This window comes from Gambusia affinis, linkage group LG21, assembly GCF_019740435.1.
Source record: "Gambusia affinis linkage group LG21, SWU_Gaff_1.0, whole genome shotgun sequence".
NCBI classification, from domain to species: domain Eukaryota; kingdom Metazoa; phylum Chordata; class Actinopteri; order Cyprinodontiformes; family Poeciliidae; genus Gambusia; species Gambusia affinis.
The window spans coordinates 368,721-392,214 of record NC_057888.1 but is presented as its reverse complement, the minus strand read 5'-3'; the positions used below and the strand labels follow the sequence as shown (position 1 = coordinate 392,214).

Below are 23,494 nucleotides of genomic sequence, written 5' to 3'. Positions count from 1 at the left end.
TGAGTGGTTCTGGTTCTGGTTCTGACCTGTCCAGAACCAACAGATCGGCCCATAAATGAACTGGATCTTCTGGACATTTGGACGACCAGAAGGTTCTGGTAGCTGGAGCGAAACCCGGTCCTGATGTCCGACCCGGTCCGGCTCTGAGAACAACAGAATCTCAACATGGAGGCTCTGGGCGTTACGGTGGCCTGCAGTGACTACACACACCTGATGGGGGCGCTGTTCTCGTCCTTAGACCAGCAGAGACGACGTTCAACCTGCCGACTCAGAGACTCAACCAGAGCAACTGGACCCGGTTCCTTCACTGGGAGCACCGGGTCCAATCTGTTTGGAAAGTTTCCACCATGAATCTCCGTCTCTGACCTCCGTCTGTCCTTCAGATGACCTCCAGAGTCCAACATCACCAGGTTGATACTGAATCAGCCGTCATACAGGAAGTGATGTGGAGGCTGGGTCAGTTAACCCTTTAATGTCCTCACAGTTAAAGGGTTAAAGGCTTTAAATGGGAATGTTCTTGTTTCAACAAGAAGCTGCTGAGGGATGAATCTACAGGAGCCCTGGAGGCTCAGTAAGGCGAAGGTTGGTCTCTAGTCACTCATCACAAGTGAAGAGGCCTGAAAACAGGAAATATGGGAAGGATTAGCATTCCCAAATAAACAGTCACGGATCATTGGGAGGGATGAATCAGGCTTCTGGGGGAATTTATTGTTTTGTTTGTGAACAGGTTGTTTTTCCACGGCTCAGGCTGCGGCAGGAACCTTAACTGGGTCTCTGCGGCTGCAGCAGCTGGAGGTTTATGCAGGGCAGCTTTCCGGCTCTGTGCAGGAACAGCAGAGGAGTGATGAAGCTGCTGATGATGCTGATGGAGAGGCCGAACAACGTGAGCTGCAGAATGAGCAGCAGAGACGCGGTGAGGACGGTTGGGCCCAGCATGAGGATCTGCAGCAGCTGGGTGGCGCCGTTGAACCCCAGGGTGATGACGATCACCTTGAAGGCCTTCCTCTTCATGGTGCTCCAGCTCCCAGCGCTGCGGGAGCCGTCGCCTGGACCCGGCTGCCTCAGGACCAGCAGCACGCGGATGCCGCAGTAAGACAAGACGGACAGGAAGAGCAGGGACTTGGCTGTAAAGTAGCAAGCAGAGACGGTGAGAGACGGGCCGAGGAACAGAACCATGAAGTCCAGCAGGATCAGCAGCCAGTCAAACAGGCAGACGGCCAAACGATACCGCAGAGCTCTCAGCCTGCAAGCAGGAAGAATCAGGCACACGCCGACATGAGACCAGAAACACCTGAGATACTCTGACACACCAGAACCGGACCAGTGCAGGTATCTGGGTCCGGTCTGGAGGAACTCTACCGTCTGATAACTCTCCCTGGAATTTACCTGATGAAGACGGTGGGATGCACCACGGCCATGAAACGCTCCAGACAGATGCAGCTCTGAAAGAGCGGCCGAGAAATCAGCATGAGCTGCAGGAACAGCTTCAGAACCAGAACCCCGACCCCCTCGGACATCCTGAGCAGGAAGTGGAGCATCACATAGAAAGACGAGCAGCCGAAGAGGATCTCAGCGCCGGCCAGGTTGAGGGCGAAGAGCTCCGAGACGACGGGGCCGCTGGACGCGCTCGCTATCATCCAGAACACGTAGCCGTTGGCCGGCAGACCCAGCAGCACGATGGAGGCCAGCAGAACCGTGACGCCGTTCAGGAAGAAACTGGGATTGAATCCCAACGTGGAGTTGGACCCAACAGAACCCATTCCCACCGATTCTGGATGTTTTTACAAATTCTGCAGGAATTCAAGCAGAAATGGTTCCTGTTATAACAGCCACGCTGCTGACTGACTTTGGTACGTCGGAAGCTGCTTGTCGTCTTACGAGATCTGTTCGGTTCCAGCGGTCCAAAAGGATTCTTTCTCAGGTCCAAATTACAGCTCTGTCCGGTGTCTGACCTTCGGTTGACATCCGTTCTGAGTTTGGAAAATGATCAATTCTCAGAAGATGCGTCACTGAGGAACGAGGCCGTTTGAAAACACGTTAAATTCAACTTTTTGATCAACAAACAGGAGGATTAATGATGTGGTAAGTGTTCAGAGACGCTGTAATCAGACATCAGCTTTTAAATTTACTGAGAAATAAACGGTGTTTTTGGTTTTACGCACCTCAGTCTCACCCACTGCGTCGCTGCATCTAAACACCATCTATCTTCTGGTGGTTTTGCATTAAGAGCCTCTCCTGTTTGTCATTTGGGCTTTTCGTTTCTCGAACGTCTCACCACACGCTCCTTTTAAACTGGACCCACCTGTGGATTTGCATGGCGAGCAGCGGAGTCTAAATTTACATCTGCTGCGTTCAAACAAGTCCAGCGGAGACACGGATATGGTTTCTGTGGACAGAGGGTACGGCCACATTTGCATTAGATTTCCCTCAAAATGTAATTTGTCAGTGGAAATAATAAACCGAAGGGCAGAAAGTTTCTCCAGCGGCCCGCTGGGACGGAAAGAGGAGCTGCAGCGGCAGCAGGGGTCGGATGGAGATCGGGAGCAGGAAGTCTCTACGGCTTCAGCTGGTTTATGAACACCAGAAAGAAAATCTCTACTTCCTGAACTTACTGATGATCTTTATTCAGAGTGACGATGTGGAGCAGCAAGAAGCTCCTGGGTTCAAAGGTCAAGGCCGACCCTGTGAGACGCTTTCCCTGTGGATGGCTGAACTCTCTCTGGGTACTCTGGTTTCCTCCCAGTCCAAACCAGCAGGCTGAGATTCTGTTCCCTGGTTCCCAGTCAACTACAGAGACCGTCGACTCCATCGACTTCCTGGGTTTTATTCCAGTTTAGCTCCTGAAATCAGACGAACCGGTTCTGTCTGGAACAGGCCGGACCGTCACACAGAGGACGGACCACTGGACCTGAGAGACATGATAGTTTCTGGATCAGAATCAACGACTTTGTGCTGCTTTGGGAAAAAGATACAAAAATATCTAAAAAGAAACATTTTTATTCCTTGAACAGCTGGATCTCGGTGACAGACTGCAACCTGAAATCACGGCAGGCTGAGGCAGCGGTGGAAACACTGCCCCCTACAGGTGGGAGTCAGCATAACTGAGCTCTCAGTTTGGGAACATTTGTTTGGTTTTCCATCAAACCCAAACCTCTGAGGATTCCTCCAAAACCTAAAGCGACTGACAGAACCAGAGTCAGAGACGATAAGAGGTTCCAGAACCGAACCGACCGGCTTCACGATGAAGAAGAACCTGCGATGTTGGACCGTCCAGGAGCAACGATCATTTCCACCTGCAGCAGATCAGGGAGCATCTCACGCTCATCCTGCAGATTTGCATGGCGGCTGCTGTCTATTTAAATCAGATCTATGTTGCAGCATCACAGCTTCTAATGATTACATAAAAGCTCCCACAAGTCCCCTTCGTCTGCTGCCCGGGGTCAGCGTGAGGTCAGCGTGAGGTCAGCGTGAGGTCAGCGTGAGGTCAGCGTGAAGGACTCACCTGGTGCAGCACTGGCCAAAATCACAGTACAATAAATAAGTCTGATAAAGACTCTGAATCTGATTGGTGCGGAGGGAGTCTACAGGATGGGAACTTCATCTGTCAACAGGGTTCTGATGGAGTCTGGACCGGACTTTAACTAGGCCACAATGTGAGTAGATTTCTGTAAAACTCTTCTTGTTTAATTTTCCTCTTGCAGAAAAAGTTTTCAGCGTTCAGAGATGATGCAGAGGAAACTCTGACAGGCGATCTTCAGTCACGTTAATCCTCAGGCTGCTCAGCCGAACATAAACACCTCAGAGGCGTTCAGGGACGAAACAAGTCAAGTGAAACTCGGCGCTGACCTGTTTCATGTTTCTATCACTTTTTATGCTCAGTTTGAAGCATCGCATCAACTTGCTGCTACACGATATTTAGCAGCTTCCACTTCCTGTTCATCACAGCCACGCATAGCGTCACCATCTGATGACATCACTTCCTGTCCAACCTGGTAGGTTCTCTCCAGAAAAGCAGATGGAATCGACTGACATTTTCTGTTTGGGACTTTTTAAAAGTTGGATGGAATCAAACCTCCTGACCAGAACGGCGTTCCTGTGACCCCCGTCTCCATGGAAACACGCAGGTTCTGGTTCCACCGACCCGACGGGACAGGTGCAGTGAGCGCTACAGCTGAGCAGGACGGCTGACCCAGATCTGGTCCAGGTCTGGTTCTGGTCTGGACCAGCTGACTCAGCGCCGCGCTGTGCAGCAGCTCCACTGCAGTAAAACGGGTTGTAATCCTGTTAAGGTCCAGTTATCCAGCAGGAGGTTCTGGTTCCGTTTGTAAACATCGGACCCGACTCAGCCTCCCCCTGGTTCTGTTTATCTTTCACAGCCTGAGTGTATTTAAGTTTGTCTGAAGTGGAAACTTTGGCGTGTGGAACGTTTAGGGAAACAGATTAGCGCCGGGTCAGCGTGTGTGTGTGTGTGTGTGTGTGTGTGCGTGTGTGTGTGGGGGTGTGTGTGTGTGTGTGGGGGGGGGTGTGTGTGTGTGCAGCGGCCTTGTGACCCCGGTCTCCATGGAAACGCTCAGCAGCAGCAGCTGAACTCGGTTTGATGTGAACCGGATCATGAAGGTGAAGGAGTGAACATGACGGACCTGAGGAGAGGAACTGATGGGCTCTGCGTCCTGATTGGCTGCTGGTCCACCAATCACAGCTCTGTGGGGTTTAAATGAGCAGCAGGATGTTTAAACTTGTTTTGGTGAGTCCATAAACACGACGCTCAGCCTTCAATTAGTTTGATGCTAAAGCAGATCTCTCCTAATTATCCGCTCCTCCAAAGCTTCCTGCTGGACCGGGAAGCGGCTCGGAGCGCGGTCCCGTTGTTCCGGCCGTAATGAGAGCTGGAATTAAAAGGTGTCGTCAGCCTAATGAGCCACAGATGTGACTCTGATTTATTCCCACTCTCCGTCTCCGTCCTGAAACATTTTGGTATTTTAGCTCGTTAGCTGCAGCCTGATGCAGAGTTACGTAAAAACACGTTTCTGCTTCTGAAAACGTCCAAAAATAACCCGGAATACCAGTGGCCGCCCTCCTCCTGTTCCTGCGGCCTTTGTTTGAGCCATTCCTGATGATTATCCGTCTGTTTATCTGCCATTCTCTCCGAGTGTCACTGTTTAATTGGACCCCCTCCTCCGCTCCTCCGCTCCCCATGGGAAAGTATGCAGACACATTTTGATTTGATTATGGCTCACAAACCAAACTATGCTTCGCTGCATTCCAGCTCCGGCAAACACCAGCAGCGAGCGGAGCGGAGCCGGGTCCGATTCCAGATCCTGATCCCAAAGCGTCCGCTCTCAGCAGCGCCACAGGTCCGGTCGGGTCAGCACGGGTCGTTCTTCACTCAGAGACGCTTCCCAAGACAACAAGGCAGTCAATGAACCAATCAGAACCAGGCTCTGAACGCAGCAGACGCCCCCTGGAGGCTGCCAGGTGGATCTGCATCAATCAACACCAAACAAACATCGGCGTTGGACCAGAAAGATGCTGCTTCTGCTCCCCACAAACACACAGAACCAGTCCACAGATTCAGAAAGAGCCGTTCACTTTGACCAAGTAAAGACAAGGAAGTTTTAAATGGGAAGTCAGAAAGAAATCAGGAAACCTGCAGATCAACAGGTTGAAAACCTCAACAACCAAACGGAGAGAAATCGGTCCTGTTAGCTTTTAATTCTACTGCAGACATCTGAGCACAAGTTCCCAAAAACAGAACCAGGTCCGGCCCGCTTCAACCAGTCCGCCAGTCTAGTCAAAGTCCGGTCCAGTTGCTGAGGTGTAAACGCTAACCGACCTCTGACCTCTGGTCCTCCAAATCTCTGTCTGGGTTCAGTTGAAGTGAACTCTGGTTCAGTTTGAATGTGAACGCCAACCGGACCAGAAACCGCTCCAAAAGCAGGAAGTGAACTACAGCGCAGGGCATTCTGGGTAAATCCAACCAAAGCTAACGTGTTAGCCTAGCGCTAGCAGCAGAAATGTCTCCTGGTCTTCAGCCAAAGACTAAAGAGAAATCCTCCAACACTAAAATCTGACGCCTCCATCTTGTTTCCATCTGGTGAAGAAGGAAGTTGCTCTCAGTGTCTTCAGAGGTTTTTGTGTGGTTTCCTTCAGTGGTTGTTGGTGCAGCGCCCCCACAGGCCAGGAGGGGAACAGGTTGGTTTGACTCAGAGCCACAGCAGCTGATGGAGTTCTGGTTCCAGTAGAACCGGGTCGACTGGACCACCAGGAGGGAAAACATTATTAATCCATCGTAATCTCATACTATAAAAGCATCTTGGTTGTGTTAAATCATTAACTGATTTTAGTCTGGCTTCGTGTCCAGAGGATAGACTGAACTCTGGAAGATGTTCAGAACTTTGGATGCTGTTTTAATTCACTCTTTTCAAGATTTTATTAAACGACAGGAGTTGAGATCACGTGACAGTGATGGAGCAAAGAATTCTGGGTGTTTAGCAGAAGCAGAGAAACAATGAAGGCGGTGTGGAAAGGGTAGGGAGTAAATATCAGTTCATCCTTAGTAAAAAAATCTTTAAAAACAATTTTGTTTTGTTTGTATTTCATAAGAATGCTTCATTTTTGCTGCTCTGCTCCATAAAACGTCAACAAAACCCAAAGTTTGTCTTTGGAACATTAGAAAAAGATTGAATGGTATTAAAATGTTCCTTTAATATATTACACTGAAGAACGATCTGCGTTTGACGAAGGGTAAACTGGGGACAAAGTGAGTCATGGAGGTGGAAATGTGTCAAAAACTGTTAGGATTTAAGAAGAAAATCCAAAGTGGAGCAGAAGAAAAAGAGAAAGAGAGTGAAGCAAAAAAAAGGAAAAGAAAGGGAGCAAAGTGCAGGAAAAGGAGGAGGAAAACAGGAAGTCTCTCCCTCTCTCTGAGCACAAATAAAAGAGGGAATCACATGGAGGAGGCAGCTCCTATCGGAGTGAATCATCCCGTCTGTGTCCTCACACAAACTCCCAGCAGCCCTGGGAATCCGGAGACGTTTGGGCACGAGGACAAACATCTGCAGAGCCAGAAACCTGGAGGAGCCGCTCCAACAAACACAGCAGGTCCGACAGCAAGCTGCACATCCTGCGCTCCGACACGCAGCGCCGCCCGGCCCGTTACCTCGGCCTGATTTACCCGCCAGCTGCTGGAGGAGCGGCGGCGCAGTTGCTGCTTACATCAGCCTGACCGCTGGTCCCGACCAGCTAGCATGTAGATGCTAATGCTAGCTCAGGCCAGAGGGGGCGTGGCCTCGGCTTACATTTACTGCTAGAACAAACATCATAACAAAAGCACTCCATGTCACTTGGCACCGATAATTACTGATATTTTTGTTTTGAAAATCCCAAATCTTCCAAAACTGGTGATGAAAAGTTTCCTCTTTTATCCACTTGAGCGGTTCCAGTCCGGTTCCAGTCCACCCAGATGTTTTCAGGTCCTGTGAAATTTCAGTCACACTGCCCACAAAATCCTTCATTTCTGCCAGCAGGTTGGACGAGCCAGTGGGAACAACCAGCACTCACCTGTTAGCGCTGCACAGAGCAGAGTCATGCTACGCTACTGTTAGCGCTGCACAGAGCAGAGTCATGCTATGCTACTGTTATCGCTGCACAGAGCAGAGTCATGCTATGCTAGTGTTAGCGCTGCATAGAGCAGAGTTATGTTATGCTGCTGTTAGCGCTGCACAGAGCAGAGTTATGCTATGCTAGTGTTAGCGCTGCATAGAGCAGAGTCATGCTACGCTACTGTTAGCGATGCACAGAGCAGAGTCATGCTATGCTAGTGTTAGCGCTGTATAGAGCAGAGTCATGCTACGCTACTGTTAGCGCTGCAAAGAGCAGAGTTATGTTATGCTACTGTTAGCGCTGCACAGAGCAGAGTTATGCTATGCTAGTGTTAGCGCTGCATAGAGCAGAGTCATGCTACGCTACTGTTAGCGATGCACAGAGCAGAGTCATGCTATGCTAGTGTTAGCGCTGTATAGAGCAGAGTCATGCTACGCTACTGTTAGCGCTGCAAAGAGCAGAGTTATGTTATGCTACTGTTAGCGCTGCACAGAGCAGAGTTATGCTATGCTAGTGTTAGCGCTGCACAGAGCAGAGTCATGCTATGCTAATGTTAGCGCTGCAAAGAGCAGAGTTATGCTATGCTACTGTTAGCGCTGCACAGAGCAGAGTCATGCTATGCTACTGTTAGCGCTGCACAGAGCAGAGTTATGCTATGCTACTGTTAGCGCTGCATAGAGCAGAGTCATGCTACGCTACTGTTAGCGATGCACAGAGCAGAGTCATGCTATGCTACTGTTAGCGCTGCACAGAGCAGAGTCATGCTATGCTACTGTTGGCGCCGACTCAGCGTACAAAACGGCTTCCTGTGTGTTACTCAACAGGCTGTTGCTAGGTAACCAAAAGGTGAATTAGTTGATGTCTCTCTGAGCTTCGCCATGACCAGTTGAGGACTGAAGCCTACATCTCCCAGAATGCTGTTTGGTTCAGAGCTCAGATCATTAATCTTATCAGACGTATTTTTGTGTCTGTCTGATGGATCAGGATGTAGGAGCTCAGGCCCGGTGTTTGGCTCCAACGGCGTTTGGGTCCGACGTCGGTTCTGGCATTTTTCTCTCCAGAAACTCCACCTGGCCTGGCGTTCTGATTGGCTCATTCCTTCCTGGAGGCGGGCAGTGGCTGCCATTATGCTGCCATCACCTAATCATTAACATTTAATTTTCTCTAATATAGAAATTACTCCTAGATCAGTTTGGTTTGTTGACTGATGCAGGCGGCCACTGGTACTGAGCCCAGTTCTGGTTCTGCTGGAGGTTTCTTCCTGTCAAAGGTAGTTTTTCCTCTCCACTGTTGCCCCCTGCTGGTCAGGAGGAGTGATGCTGTACATCAGTGACATGATCCTCTGCTGCGTTAGCTTAGACAGCTGAATAATAAACTGATCTTAGTGCATCGACTGGTAACTGAGGATCCGCTGGAATCTGTGATTGAGATGAAATGATTCTTTATTGTGAAGAGTTTCGAGACATTTACAGAAAATGAACTGAATGTTGTCGTAAACAAAGGAGATCCTGTCCCTCTGGGTTTTAAATCATCACTCCTCCACCACCGTACTTCTCATTTGGTCAGAGGCATTCCTCCATCATGCTGTGGTCTCCTCGTCCAAAAGTCGAGGTGGCCGCAGTGTAGCGGCCATCTTGGTTAGTTACTGGGTTCCTTCAGGCTGAGCGGTTTCTCTACCTGACATATTTCTGATATTTATCTCTCGTTAGCTGACAGGTTAGCGCGCGCTGACTCTGTTCTCTCTGCGTATCTGGACTTCGTCACAGCAGCTTCTCTCTCTTTCCCAGATGTCGTGAAGCAGATTCCAGGCTGAGGTTTCCTTCCTGATTGATTGTGTTGTTACACTCTTTCCTCTCCATCCCGTTGGCACGGTTACCGTCCGCATCATTTGCCCAGACGCTCCGCCCGGCTTCAGCAGGTGAACCAGAGGGAAACAGCTTCAGTGTTTCCACTGAGCAGCTTCAGTCCCAGAGTGACCTCTGACCTCCAGCTGGGTCGCAGTGTAACCAGACAGCGTTCCCTCCCGGCCGATGTCGGCTCCATCCGTTATCCGGCTCCGCGTCAGCGCTTCCTCCTGAGGACCGCAGCGTGATGAAGAGATGGGAGGACAGGGCGGATGATCCAGATTCACGCTGGAACCAAACAACTGAATCATTTTGTTTCTGGGAGCCATAAATCAAACCGGAACCTCGGTGTTCCTGGAAAGCAGCATGGAGACGGACTGGGAGCTCCAGGTTTTTCCAGGAAGCCGAACCGGAGTCAGAGCCAAGGTGATTCTTCTTCCAGAGCGACAGCAGCGTCTTCGCCGCTCCGCCTCGCTCAGGCAGAGCTGGTGCAGCTTTCATGGACCGGACCGATACCAGCAGGCCTTCCAGGCCCTCCAGGCCTTCCAGGTTTTCCAGACCTGCAGCGCAGCAGGAATTTATCCCCGAACTGCCCACAGGCTTCTGACACCTTTAATTTACAGATTCCCTCAAAGCGTCAGCGAACAACACATCTGGAGTCTGCAGTACCGAGACTAAAGCTCCTCGCAGACCAAACAGAGGTAACGTGAGTAATGTGAGGTCAGAGGTCATGGGAGGAGCAACTAGAGGGAATAATCAGCAGCTTCTTCTCTGTGTCAACATGCTGTGCAGATTTCTGCTGCTGAATGGAGGCTGTCATGTTTGGTCAACAAATCTGAAAGTTTAGACGATCCTCAGCAGAACTTCTGTCCCGACTGTGAAGATTAGCAGCAGCTGGAAGTGAAAGGTCAAAGTTCATGAGCGTGTCCGTTATCTCAGGAGTCACAGTCGGGTTTCAATCTGAAACTAATCGGTCCTGAAGCTCTGAAACAATCAAACACAGCTCTGTTTTAGGTCTGACGGTGAGAGAAAACAGAAAATATCAGATTTCTACTAAACCAGCAGCAAGTGGGAAACTCCCATTAGCAACTCTAACCCTGTAACTGGTGATGTTATGGCCCTACTGGTGACCTTAAAGGTCCTAGTAATGACCCTTATCCAGCCATCTGTATCAGAATAAGATTCAGCTGGTTGTTGGTGCTGCGTCTCGTTGGTTTCCATGGTTTCAGCTGGTTGTTGTTGCTGCGTCTCCTTGCTGAAGCGTCGCTGCAGCGCCACCACCAGCTCCATGTTGTCCTCAGCCTTCAGAACCTCCAGGTTCTGCTAAACGACTCAGTAGGAGATCCGTGTGGCTGGCGGACCTTTGAGCGGACCCATAAATCTGCTGCGGCCGGCCCACACAGTGGAGCCGTCAGACGGGATCATCTGGGATTGCTATCGGCAGTGATGGATCTCCCGCCGAGCAGAGGAACATCTCGCTCACATGTTGGTTTTACTCCCTCTGCTGCTGAGTTACGATCCGCTCACTCAGCGCTCGCGCCGCTCGCCGTGATGTCACAGCCGCCATTTATCTGCTCAGCCTCTGATTCACACCAGAGGAACAAGCTGAACGCCTTCCAAACCGCCAGAGGAAAACCACAGATCTGGGCCTGAACCAGAACCAGAACCAAGACACTGATGGGAGGAGTAGACAGGGAGGCCTGCAGGTACCACTGGACCGGACCGGACCGGACTGAATGGACCCGTTTCCTCAGTGAGGTGCAGTAGATCTAGAAGGAGACGATCCAGAGGAAAGTGGATCTAAAGATCCAGAACCGCTTCATGGAACCAGGGTCAGCTTTTCTTCTTCTGCTGATTTATGAAGGACCTGAATGAATCTGCCCCCTGCTGTTCAGGTTTCTAATGAGGAAGTGCAGCAGGTCCACGTGTCCCTCAGTGGGTCCGTCTTTTGTCCTCCGTCTGTCTCCATCATGGAGGTCTGAGATGTCAATGGTTCTATCTGGGTCGTTAACGTCTGAACCCATCGTGTCCACCAGAGGTCTCCTGGAGCAGAGCCATGACTCCCCGGAGCGTCGGGTCGTCATCCTGCGGTTTATCCGGGTCAGCAGGACTCGAAATCCAGCCAATCCTGACGCGGCGCTACAACAACAACCAGGAGAGCGCCGCCGCCATCCAGCAGTTAGGAAAGGTGATCCATCAGCTGGAAGGGAACTGCAGCTCCGGGTGTGTGTCGGCAGAGTGCTGCCCCCTGCTGGCCAGGAGAGAGAAAACCAGGAAGCTGCAGAATGTCATCAGAAACAGCAATCATCGACATGACCATCTGTTCCTCAAGGCGTTCCTCAAGGCGTTCAGGTATATCCGGCCTTCAGCGCAGTGAAGGATCAGTCCAGCTACAGAGGAATGCCGCCACGCCTGATAAATCTGGTGCTAATGGGACATTACAGAGTTCTCCGTCTTCTTTATGTCCACCTGCTGACAGGCTGAGGACGGCGCTCCGTCTGCTGCTATGATGGACGCCGCTCTGCCTCTCCTCTCACCTCCAGCTGGAACCGGCTCCTGGAGGCTGACAGCCGGCTGGAAGGCGACACGATCCAGACGCTAATAAAGCTTTTTCCACAGTGGAGAGCAAACAGGGCCGCCGACAGCAGAAGGTCCAAACGCAACCTGAGGAACTCCAACACCACAGGAAGAGACCCGGCTCATCCGGCAGAGGGTCAAAGGTTAAACTCCTAGAGAAATCAGCCAGCGTTGAGGTGGAGCGTCCATCCGAGGTCGGAGCAGACGGCATTCCGGTTTCCTGGAGTTTCTCTGGGTTTATGGATCCAAACAAATCATTGAAACACTGAAAACATCGATTCAGTTCAGGAGAAGCAGCAGAACCTTCTGAACGGATCTAAACGTTAGGGAAGGTTCTGGGGAAAAGTCCAAACGACCATCCAGTCACGAGTTTCAGCTCTACGAACCGGCCTGATCCATTTTAACTCTGAACCGGGTTTTGCTCCCGGTTCAAATCCCAAAGAACCAGGAGCAAAACGCAACAGCATCCTGATTTACTAGTTCCCTTCAGCAAGGCACTAGCAGAGTCACTGCAGGGTTGAACTCCCAGCTTCCTGTCGCTACAGACGAAGGCAGGAAGTGCAGCCAAGATGCTCCAGGTAGATTTATCCAACGCTCCTCTGCTGCCAGCTGGGACAAATCAAACGCTCCTCCAGAAATAAAGCCAGAAAGATCTGGAAGTGAACTGAATCAGAACGAACTGAATCAGAATGAACCAAACTGAACTGAATCAGAACGAACTGAAATGAATGAAACTGGACTTTGTACCACCCAGAACCAGCAGGTCTTCATGTTGGATTCCAGCAGGAGGATTTCCTCTGGAGGTAAAAAGAATCAGTTCTTCTCTGCTGTGATTCTCTGCAGCAGCTTCTGGGAGATCACAGACTTTCTACCAGAACCTCCCTTCCAGAACAAAGACCCGGTTCAGGATGATGGGCTCTGCCTTCATTTCCCAGCATGCCTCATTCTGCCTTAATGAAACATCCTGAAACATCCAGGACCTCTCAGAACCAGCCTGGGCTGAGTTACAGAGAAAGTTGGTGGAAAACTAGTTGGAGCTCAGAGGCAGATGGGCCGGTCTGACACACACACACACGCACACACACACACACACGCACACTCACGCACGCGCACGCACGCACGCACACACACACACACGCACACGCGCACGCGCACGCACGCACGCACGCACACACTCTGAGTCACGGTTTAACGTGCTGCAGCAGCAGGTGGTCTTGGGAGCCGCTGTCCTGCTGAGGGACAGGAAGCGGACGGTTCTGATCCGACTGAAGGAGTGAGCAGAACCATCATAGAACCACCTGCAGCCTGACCCATTCTCCACTACCTCTACAGAGTCTGCAGCGCCTCCCTGTGGCCAGAAGAGCAACTGATCCAGGTTCAGATGGTGAACAACAGAAGGGAGGGACTGCTGACCCATGCTGTCCTCTGATTGGCTCAGAGCAGGAGTTACTGTGAAAGAGGCGGGTTCAGAGATTCACTAACTCAGGGGTCTCAAACTCCAGGCCTCGAGGGCCGCAGTCCTGCAACTTTTAGATGAGCCTCTGCTGCACCTGAATAGAATAATTAAGGCTCTGGGGAACTGATCTACACCAGGTGGAGGTGATTAAGACATTTCATTCCAGTGTTTTCTACTGTGGCTCATCTAAAAGCTGCAGGACTGGAGTTTGAGACCTCTGGTCTAACTGGATGCAGCACTGGGACATGGAGGGACAGTTCTGGAGTACCCAGTCAGAACCCAAAGACAAACCAGTCAGAACCCAGAGAGAACGGAGCTGACTGGTTTCCCTGGTTTTCCTGGTTTTACTGGTTTCAGTGGTTCCACTGGATATGGTGGTCCGACTGGCCAACAGATCATCATCATATCAGATGGAACCAGCAGAACCACAGATGATCAGAGACAATCAGGGCAAAATGGTTGACGGACGCAACCAGGAAAGAAAATACAGAGATAAATCAGTGCCAAAAATGTACATAAAAAAATTTAATTGATTGGAAAAATAATTATCTGAAAATATGTTTCAAAATACTTGTTAGTTTAAAGTTCTTTCATAGATGATGGCAGGGTGTGGCCTCATGGCTGCATCCAGGAACACCTCTGTAAAACACCGTCCATCCTCTACGACACAAATCTGAGCAGAAAAAATGATTTTTGCTGCATTTTGAAAACAATTTCCCATCATCCCTCAAGATGCCCCGCCCCCTTAGTGTTGAAGCCCCGCCCCTTCCATGTGAGGCCCCACCTCCTCTCAAGGTGAGGACAGTTCTGAACTTTTTTCTGTTTTAAATACTTTTTATGAGCAAACATTTGGTCCAGTTCATCTCCATAGAGAACCTACCAGCCCAATCAGAACCTGACCAGAACCTGACCAGAACCAGACGTCCATGCGGGACAGGAAACATCGGGACACGCCCGTCCCAGCACTGACCTGCGGCTCTGAAAACACTTCCTGGATGCTGTTGATTGGTCCGACCGGAACACCTGAGCCCTGGAACCTCCTCAGCCAATCAGCAGAGCTCTGCTGCAGGAACCTGTTGGCAAACAGAACCAGACGGTGACCCGGCCGCACACGGGCTCAGACCAGGTCCAACCAACGGCCTAAACAAAACCTCTGGGACAGAATCTGCAGCAGCTGCTTCCGGTTCTGGACCCTCAGCTGGTTGGTTCTGTAGTTTGGGTCGGCAGCGAGATCCTGCAGCTCCAGAACCTGCAGGTCCAAACAGACGCAGTCTCAGTTAAACAGTGAGACACCAGAGGGTTCCAACACAGCGGCCCGGTCCAGAACTGATCCGAAACCAGAACCAGTCCTGAACCAGAACCAGACTAGTTCCACAAACTTTAACCTGAAGACTTGAACAGAACCGGACTGGAACCAGAACAGAAGGTCATTAGATCTAGTAGAACACAGTTAAAACAATCTGAAGAAACGGGTCAGAACCGAGCTGAGCTGAACAGAACCCACCTGGCACACCGTGACAAACTGCCTGTCGTTGGCTGCAGCCAGAACCAGGTGTCCGTCTCTGGTTCTGAAGCCCTGCAGACACAAAGCAGACACTGAGAGAAACCACACACTGACCCGGATCAGAACCAGAACCAGAACCAGAACTCTACTCATCAGTGTCTGAAAACTTCTGACCAGTGGTGGGAAAACTTCTGCTAATCGGCTAAAGCTAATTTTAGAGTTTAGCGTTAGCTCTGGAGACATTTAGCGTACTTAGCTTAGCTAAATTAAACTGGGTAAATGAATTTGATTTGGATATTTATTCAACTTCCTGTTCTTATTCATGCTCTTATTTTGAAGTCACAGCGAAGCTAATATTTACGATTAGCGCTTTTAGCGTTAGCAGAGCTAACATTTAGCTAGCGGTGCCGAGCACTACTTCTCACAGAACCAGCAGAGAGCTTCAGAACTATAATGCAGTTCAGATCTGCACCAGAACCAGAACCAGAACCAGAACCTGGAGGTTCAGAAAACAAAAACAATCAGACATGAAACCAGAACCTCCACGATCAACCGGGTCACACCACCAGAGGGTGTGATCGGGTTCTGGTCCAAATAGACCGTAAGCATTTTGTTCTGATGATCTGGATGGGGAGAAAGTGACAGAACCTCACAGAACCAGAGTGGTTCTGACAGCTGCTCAGGTTCATTCAGAACCGCCGTTGGTTCTGGTAAACGGTCCTGCTGACCCATCAGAATCAGATCCAGTACCGAGCCAGGTCAGAACCATCTCTGCTTCCTCTGAACGATCTTCATCTGACCTTTTGGGGAGCTTCATCAGCATCAGAACCGGGTCAGAACCGGGTCAGAAGCTCTGGATGTTTGCTCCTTTATCAGGTTGGATCCCTGCAGGCGGAGCTGAAATTTACTGAGATTTAATGAAACCAGAACCTCCAGAGGAAACCTGCAGGAACAGAGGCCTCTTCATCCTCCTCCTCTTCCTCCCCCCCCCTCGGTGTCTGCAGACCGCCGGCCTCTGGTCGCTCGGCGCCGCTTTCATCTGCTGCCCTGGGGGATTGTGGGTAACCGGGTCCACATGGGGACGTGGAGGACATGTTGGGCCGCAGGTCCCAGTGGGGAGGCTAGCGCCCCCTGCTGGCTGAACTCCCACTCTGAGGTTCTGCAGAACTTATGGACCTCCCAGAACTTTCACTTCCTGTCTGGGTCAGAGTTCAGCAGCAAACTGAGCAGAGACACACGGTCCAGTCAAAGTAAGGAGTGGAGACTCTTTAAATCAAACCAGTTAAAACTGGTTGGAGTAGAAATATCCCACAGAGCGGTGGAGGATCCAGGAGGATCCAGGAAGATCCAGGAGGATCCAGGAGGATCCAGGGGGATCCAGGAGGATCCAGGAGGATCCAGGAGGATCCAGGAGGATCCAGGAGGATCCAGGAGGATCCAGGAGGATCAGCATGGAGGCGCAGAGCATCACACTGAGTCCGTTCGGTTGAATGAACTAAATGTTTATGTGTTTGTGCTTTAAGACAACAAACTGTTAATAATATGTGAAAAACTGCAGAACGAGTGAAGCTGCACATTCAGCAGTGATGTGAAAATGTCGGGTTTGTTGAGGAACATGAAGCAGAAATGCAGCAGCCTTTTATTCCTGGAGCTGGTTCAGGTTGGGGCCGGTCTGCCTGCGTCTGGGTCCGGTACTGCGGTACGCATCAGGTTCTCCTCCGTGGATTCACACCTGGACTAAAGGTCCAAACCAAAGGAAATGATCTCTGGTCCAATTAGAGTAAAATAAACTGAACCAGGATGTTTAATGGCAGCAGACGTCAAACTGTAGCAGAATTAAGATGAGAGAAAATGTCTTCAGGAACCAGCAACATTTATTTTTGTTTACTCTGACAGCAACAGAACCCATCAACGGGTCCAGATCCTCCCGTCAGAGTTCAATGGTTTGGCAGAATCAACGTTGTTGCTGAACTATCATCAAAGACCAACTTCCAGCACCTTCATTTAGCATCAACATTTTTCACTGAATCAGATCAAGACAGGGACCTGAACAGTTGTCTCATCATGTCAAGGTCAAACACCAGTAAAGGTCAAACATCAGGACATCTTCAGATTTCCCTCGCTGAGCAGCGAGAGCCTCTGGTGTCTCAGTTCTGCAGGATCAAGATGTGAAAGTCTGGACTCCTCCTGCAGAAACCACAGAACCACTAATCCTGTTGTTTAGACTGCTGTGATCTGTGAAGCCGCCGCGGCACTTTCATCCGCTCAGCCCCGGGCCAGGAAGGGAGGAGCACTGCATGATGGGAAAGGCGGTTCACAGCAGGTTTAGATTGGGGAGCTGGACGGAGAAGAAGACCACAAGAATGGAGGCTGAGCGGAGTTCACAGGGAGAGAAACCTGAGGAGGAACTGACAGTTTATCTGTTGGGAGACCTGAACCGCCGTGACCGAGAGAAGGAAGACTCTCTGCTGTTTCTAGTTTCAGATCAGAACCTGGGAATCTGACCCACAACCTGCGGTTCTGAAACCTGGTTTCACTTCATGACTCTCATCTGTCAGAGCTCTGCTGACCAGAGAGTCACTTCATTCAGGAGAATCTACAACAGCTCCGTTTAGTCCGCTTCAACCCGACTCCAGTGGGTGAGGTGTGAACGCTAACTGACCTCTGACCTCTGGTCCTACAAACCTCGGTCTGGTTCACTTTGAATGTGAACACCAACCGGACCAGAAACCGCTCCAAAAGCAGGAAGTGGACTACAGCGCAGGGCATTCTGGGTAAATCCAACCAAAGCTAACCTGCTAGCCTAGCGCTAGCAGCAGAAATGTCTCCTGGTCTTCAGCCAAAGACTAAAGAGATAAAATCTGACGCCTCCATCTTGTTTCCATCTGGTGAAGAAGGAAGTTGCTCTCAGTGTCTTCAGAGGTTTTTGTGTGGTTTCCTTCAGTGGTTGTTGGTGCAGCGCCCCCACAGGCCAGGAGGGGAACAGGTTGGTTTGGGTCAGAACCACAGCAGATGATGGAGTTCTGGTTCCAGTAGAACCGGGTCGACCGGACTGAAGGAGGGAATCAGATTTAAGGTTTCACTGATGAGTCCCTCCATTATTTTATTCCACAATTGAAAAAATGTATGCAAAATAAAAATGATCCCATAATTTTTTCCCACTAATGTAAAATTGAGTTTATCGCAAATGTTTTGTAGAAATGGTGAAAAGCATTGAGCTTAGGCAATGCCAACTCCCACCTGCGGGTGGCAGTGTTTCTTCCTTCTACCCTGCTGCCTCTGCCTGACTTTCTGACCAGTTAGCATCTGTGATCAACATGGCAGCAACAGAAAATTCAGTCTCCAGGTTTTTCTGGTTCTCCAGGTTCTCCAGGTTACCTGGTACGGTACGATGCTCTCGTGGGCCGTCCCCCAGCGCTTGGCCTCCTTTCCTGCATTCAGGTAGTTGGCAGCGATGTGGCTGAGGCAGGACACCTGGACAGAGACGGAGACGTTAACTGACCCAGCAGACCAGCATGTTATTCTGGGGTCCAAGTGCTACAGTTCATGGTTTCCTCTTAGTTTTGATACGACTTGTTGATGGGAGCGTTGCTGTGGTTACATGTAACCATGATGACACAGAAACTTTCTTCTGCTACATCAGAAACTCAGCACTTCCTGTTCAAGGTTCATGAATTCAGAGTGCTGTGGTTCAGCAGAACCTTAATGATCTTTGAATAACCAGAATGTAAAAACAAACAATCTCATGTTTTATTTAACATTTAAAAAAGGAAAATCTCCAACTTTGCTAGTTAATATTTGCTCATCTGACGCAGACGTCTCTGTTGAACTTTGAACTCAGTTTCTACGTCTACAGGAACCAAACTCTTTAATCAGATTAAATAATGTGATTCAGCAAACAGCCGCTCTTTAAACTGGATTTAAACGTTCCAGCCGTCCGACCGGCTGGATGCTTTCATGTTTCAGACTGAAAATGGTCGTCACAGGCTTCCTTACCTCAACCAGCTGATGACTAAACGTAAAGAAATGTTCTCCTGTTTCATAAAGTCACTCAGCTTTGAGTTTTTGGACGGTGTTGGTGTTTCAGTGAGGTTCATTCTGTCTGTCTGGAGTTTTCCTGGAGTTTAACCCTCAGTGAATTCAGTAAAGCTCCTCATTTTATGGTAGATCTGATTTTGATATCAGTTTGAGTCACATTTCAACATGCTGGTCAAAACATTCAGCTTGTTCAGCAGAATGACGTCTGGGCCTTGAAAGTGGATCAGAACCCAGAAATGGATCCGGTCCGGCTCAGGACCAGAACCGGTCCATCCGGGCCGATGACCCGGCTCCGTCAGACCCTGACAGCTTCGCCATGTCGGTTTGTTGCCATATTTCTGCAGCGGTTTCTGGTGATTGGCAGAACCCATGACAGGCGCTGGGTAACGGCGCCGTGACGCAGCAGGAAGCTTCCCGGGTGGTTCTGTCCATCAGAACCCGGTTCTGTTTAAACTGCAGGAAGCCACCAGAGAGGCGGCAACACCACTGCACATGTGGAGGCCGGAACAAGACGTTGTTAGGGAGAAACATCTGGAGCAGGCGGCTACAGATCCACAGCAAATACATGGGGCCGGACTTCCTGTTTCCTACTTCCTGTTTCCTACTTCACTCACTGGGCTTCCTGTTTCCTACTTCCTGTTTCCTGTCAGTTTCACTCACCGGTGTTCATGAGGAAAACCCAGCTCAGTCTCATGTTCCCTGGGAAAGAGGAAGTGATCTCACAGACAGGAAGTGGTACCTGAGCAGACAGCAGGTTGCAGTCGATGTGACTTCCTCTTCCTGTCTTCTGTCTGTGCAGCAAGGCAGCCATGACTGCTCCGTGCGCGTACAGCCCCGTGGCCAGGTCCGTCATGGCGACGCCGGGACGCACGGGCTCCCCGTCCTGCCGGAGCAAAGCATCATGGGATCAGCTGGCGCCAGTTCGGACCCGGTTTGACCCAGAAGGAGCTCTGACCTCCGGCCCGGTGATGTGCATCATCCCCGACACGGCCGAGGCGATGGAGTCGTAGCCTGGACTCCGGGCCTGAGGGCCTGTCTGGCCGTAACCTGGGACACAGAGACGCCGGGTCACCGACTGGGTCAGAAGCCTTCAGAACCAGAACGGTTCACAGAGACATCGGGTTAGCAACTAGTTCAGAACCAGAACCCAGCTGGGTTCATTCAGTTAGAGGCTTCAGGAATCTGCTGATGAAGGTCGGCCTCCAACAGGAAGTTACAAAACGTTCTGGAAAATACACCGAACTGGATCAGGACCTGGAAACAGATCCGTGGATCTGGATCATCAGAACTGAGACACAGACAGAGTCCTGGTCCAGATCCAGAACTTAGTCCAGGTCGGGTTCTGTACCTGATACAGAGCAGTAGACGAGGCCTGGGTTGATTCTGCTGAGCTCAGCGTATCCTAAACCCAACTGAGGAAGATTCCCTGGCAGGAAGTTCTCCATCAGGACGTCACACACACCTGCAAGCTGAACACACACACACAGTGAACACACACACAGTGAACACACACACAGTGAACACACACACCGTAAACACACTCCCGGCCCGCTGACCCCTCGGTCGGTACCTGCTGGATGACCTCTGCTCCTCTGCGGTGCTTCAGGTCCACTGCGATGCTCTGGAACAGATGAATGTGGTTCAGGTCCATTCAGCTGGAATCTGCCTGTTTTCTAAATCATCAGTTTTCATCTATTTATTACAATCGTTTCATTTTCTTGATGTTTTTGTTTTACATTTACCAAAATAAATGAACTCAGACGGATCTGAACTGAGTCGGAGGTCAAAGGTCAGACTTGATCAGTCTTTTTCAGACTGGTGATCCGCGGGCGCCCCCTAGTGGTCCACTAGGTACTGCATGTAAGTGACCGTTTGCAGTGACGTCAGCTCAAAGTGACGCTACAGCTAGCTTAGCAAAGATTTGAATTAAAAATCATGATGGACAACTGGCTTAAGCCCGGGTTGTCACCAGAAAAACTGCAGATACCGGTGGGAAGAAAAACTCCAGGAGTTTTATCTGAGCAGAGGAAGCTGAAGCTGCTGTGGTTCACTAGTGAATGGATTCCTTTGAACGGCTCCGTGCGGTAGGAATCGACTGTTGGTCAGAACTGTGCTTTTGTTTGTATGAATTTGCTTGGTAATGAATGATGCTCTGCTTTCAGGTCAAAAGCTCATCATTTTTATTTAATTAAAATGATTAAATTAATTAAATACAATTTATAGAAATTATTTATTTTTATATTTAATGGAGGAGAAAAATATTTTTTGCTTCTGCTAAAGCAACTCTAGTCTATTTTTCTTTAATTGTGCTTCTAAATCACAAATAGCCCTAAATGTCATTAATTATGCACACAACACTTGGTAGTAAAGAACCATTAGAAACCCTTAAACCCTTTCAGAATCTGTAAATAACTCAAAGTAGACGTGTTCGTGCTCTGTCGTCACATTTACCAAACATCTTCATTAGGATGAACTGAGAAAACAACAATAAGTCAGTTAAGAAGCTAATGTTTTCATTTCAGGTTGAATTATATATTGTGTTATCGCGGGCGATTTCACCTTCTTGTTCCGGTTGACGCTCAGGAAGTAGACGCTCTCTGAGGCGACAAACGGCGGGCCCCAGGTTCTGGTGTCGTCTCCTCCACCTGTCCAGCAGAACCAACGCATCTACAACAGTCAGGTTTCCCACAATCCTTCAGCCACTACCCACAACACACCTGGGCGCTCACCTGGCCTCTCCACCTTGATCACCTCTGCTCCCAGGTCTCCTAGGATCATGGTGGCAAACGGACCAGCCAGAACCCTGCACACACCCAGACACATGTCAGCCTCCGGGTGGATCGGAACCAGCAGCGGCCTGCGGAGCTCACCTGGTCAGATCCAGCACTCTGACGCCATCTAGTGGCCGAGCAGATTCTGCAGCACATTAAAAAACACCACCAAGTTATTGCTTTAGGAAAAACAGAAAGTTTTACATTCATAGTTAAATATTTATATCAACAAATATTAACCTGATTTAAAAATTAAAGTTATATTGTTATTTTAACTGAAATTTATATTTTCTTCGATTAAATAAAATCCCTCGCATTTTGGTCCAAAGGACCTTAAAGTACAGAATTAACATTTTATTGTTTATTACTTAATTTTATCATAAATCATTATATATTTAGTCATCAATAAGCATAATCCTTTAACAGTAGGACAACGTGCCTCTCACAACATGGCGGACGGGCTGACGTATTGCTTCAGTTGCATTAAAACTAACTTTGAACAGGCCGGAATGTTTAACCAGCAGCAGTTTAAAGGGACGCATTTATTTAATAAAGTCATAAACGTGTTCTGGTCCTCATCCTGTCCGGACACCTGCAGGTTCCGATCCAAACTTTGATGAGATGACTGACCCCCGACCAGAGATGCTACCATTAGCCTGCTAGCAGCAGCTCCGGAGCAGTACCTGAGTTTGCGTCCGAGCCCCACCGCCTGCTGCCCGGATACTTTGGAGCCTGGTTCCGCCGGATGAGCACTCTGAAGCCCGAACGGTACCGAGCCCTCATGATGCTGCGTAAAGCCCTGAAGCTTTCAGACATCTTCTAAACCTCCTAGCATCAGCCTGAAACCAGGCTATCACTTCCTGTAACCGACTTTCAAAGTAAAATCAGATGAGGTGGGATTGTTTTGGATCTTTAACTAATAGATGGTTTACAGTTTAACTTCTATCAGAACCGCTTCAAAGTCCATTTCACGGATAAAGCTTAATGATTCAGGATCAAAGTTCAATATTTCCTAACACTCGGAGTTACATTTACAGAGTAAAATCATCTCACTTGTTCAGTTTTAGATGTAGCCGCATTTTAACCTGCAGTTACTAGAAATATATCTGATCTGATCTCCGCGGTCAGATTTCCCTCTGCGTTTTACTGAATGTAGGCTAAGAATTACCCCCAGCTAAATGTGACAAAATGATGTTGTAAACGATAAAAATTCAGTGATAAAAAAGTCAGTGATGCTTTCTGCAGTCAGAGGATGAAGATTTTCTTTATGATTTTAAATCAAATATTTTTATTTCCTTCTTTCTGAAATCTGAACCTCAGTAAAGATAAAGTTTCCTCTCCTCCAGCTTCTCCTTTGGTAGCGTCAGAAACTCTGGAGCGGATCAAAGGCTCTGCTCTGGTTTGGAGGATTTTCTCTGTGCTGAAGGAGAAACGAGATGCTCTGATGTTATCGGCATCTTCTGATCTCCTGAATAATAAAAACCTGGATAGATGTAAAGGACAGATTGAAGCTCTGTGGATTCCTGAGTTCAATTCTTCAGAGTTTATACATTTTATCATTGATTACTAATTAATGATCAGTTGATTAATTAATTTGTCATTAATTATTTCTTATGATTTATTTTAATGAGCAGAAAAAGAAATTCAGATCTATCAGATTCCAACAATTTAACATTAAATAAACCATTTTAATGTCTATCTT

The 23,494-nt window shown here is 49.2% G+C and overlaps 1 protein-coding gene and 1 long non-coding RNA gene across 7 annotated transcripts in view; one reads left to right on the top strand and one right to left on the bottom strand.

Annotated features, from left to right (window-relative positions):
* Nucleotides 1–22,907, bottom strand: part of sugct (succinyl-CoA:glutarate-CoA transferase) — a 29,894-nt gene extending 6,987 nt beyond the window's left edge. For 3 of the 6 annotated variants that reach the window (XR_006369495.1, XR_006369494.1, XM_044105125.1), the window contains exons 1-12: nucleotides 22,476–22,680; nucleotides 21,892–21,937; nucleotides 21,751–21,824; nucleotides 21,581–21,666; nucleotides 20,592–20,642; nucleotides 20,370–20,490; nucleotides 19,977–20,068; nucleotides 19,761–19,904; nucleotides 18,362–18,457; nucleotides 14,984–15,055; nucleotides 14,631–14,728; nucleotides 14,450–14,552 (exon numbers count right to left, since the gene is read on the bottom strand). Coding sequence is in view for 4 of the 6 variants with exons in the window: in XM_044105125.1 (XP_043961060.1) it covers nucleotides 14,450–14,552; nucleotides 14,631–14,728; nucleotides 14,984–15,055; nucleotides 18,362–18,457; nucleotides 19,761–19,904; nucleotides 19,977–20,068; nucleotides 20,370–20,490; nucleotides 20,592–20,642; nucleotides 21,581–21,666; nucleotides 21,751–21,824; nucleotides 21,892–21,937; nucleotides 22,476–22,608 (1,116 nt within the window). In the remaining 2 variants the exon portion in view is untranslated. Of the gene's footprint in view, nucleotides 1–13,991; nucleotides 14,153–14,449; nucleotides 14,553–14,630; nucleotides 14,729–14,983; nucleotides 15,056–18,361; nucleotides 18,458–19,760; nucleotides 19,905–19,976; nucleotides 20,069–20,369; nucleotides 20,491–20,591; nucleotides 20,643–21,580; nucleotides 21,667–21,750; nucleotides 21,825–21,891; nucleotides 21,938–22,475 lie in introns of those variants that run through there. The other 3 variants (XM_044105124.1, XM_044105122.1, XM_044105123.1) reach the window with 3 other exon arrangements.
* Nucleotides 20,668–22,477, top strand: LOC122824489. The gene is made up of 4 exons (XR_006369509.1): nucleotides 20,668–21,105; nucleotides 21,544–21,696; nucleotides 21,785–21,894; nucleotides 22,391–22,477. It is a non-coding gene; the product is annotated as an uncharacterized LOC122824489 (long non-coding RNA).
* Nucleotides 22,908–23,494: the final 587 nt, after the last annotated feature.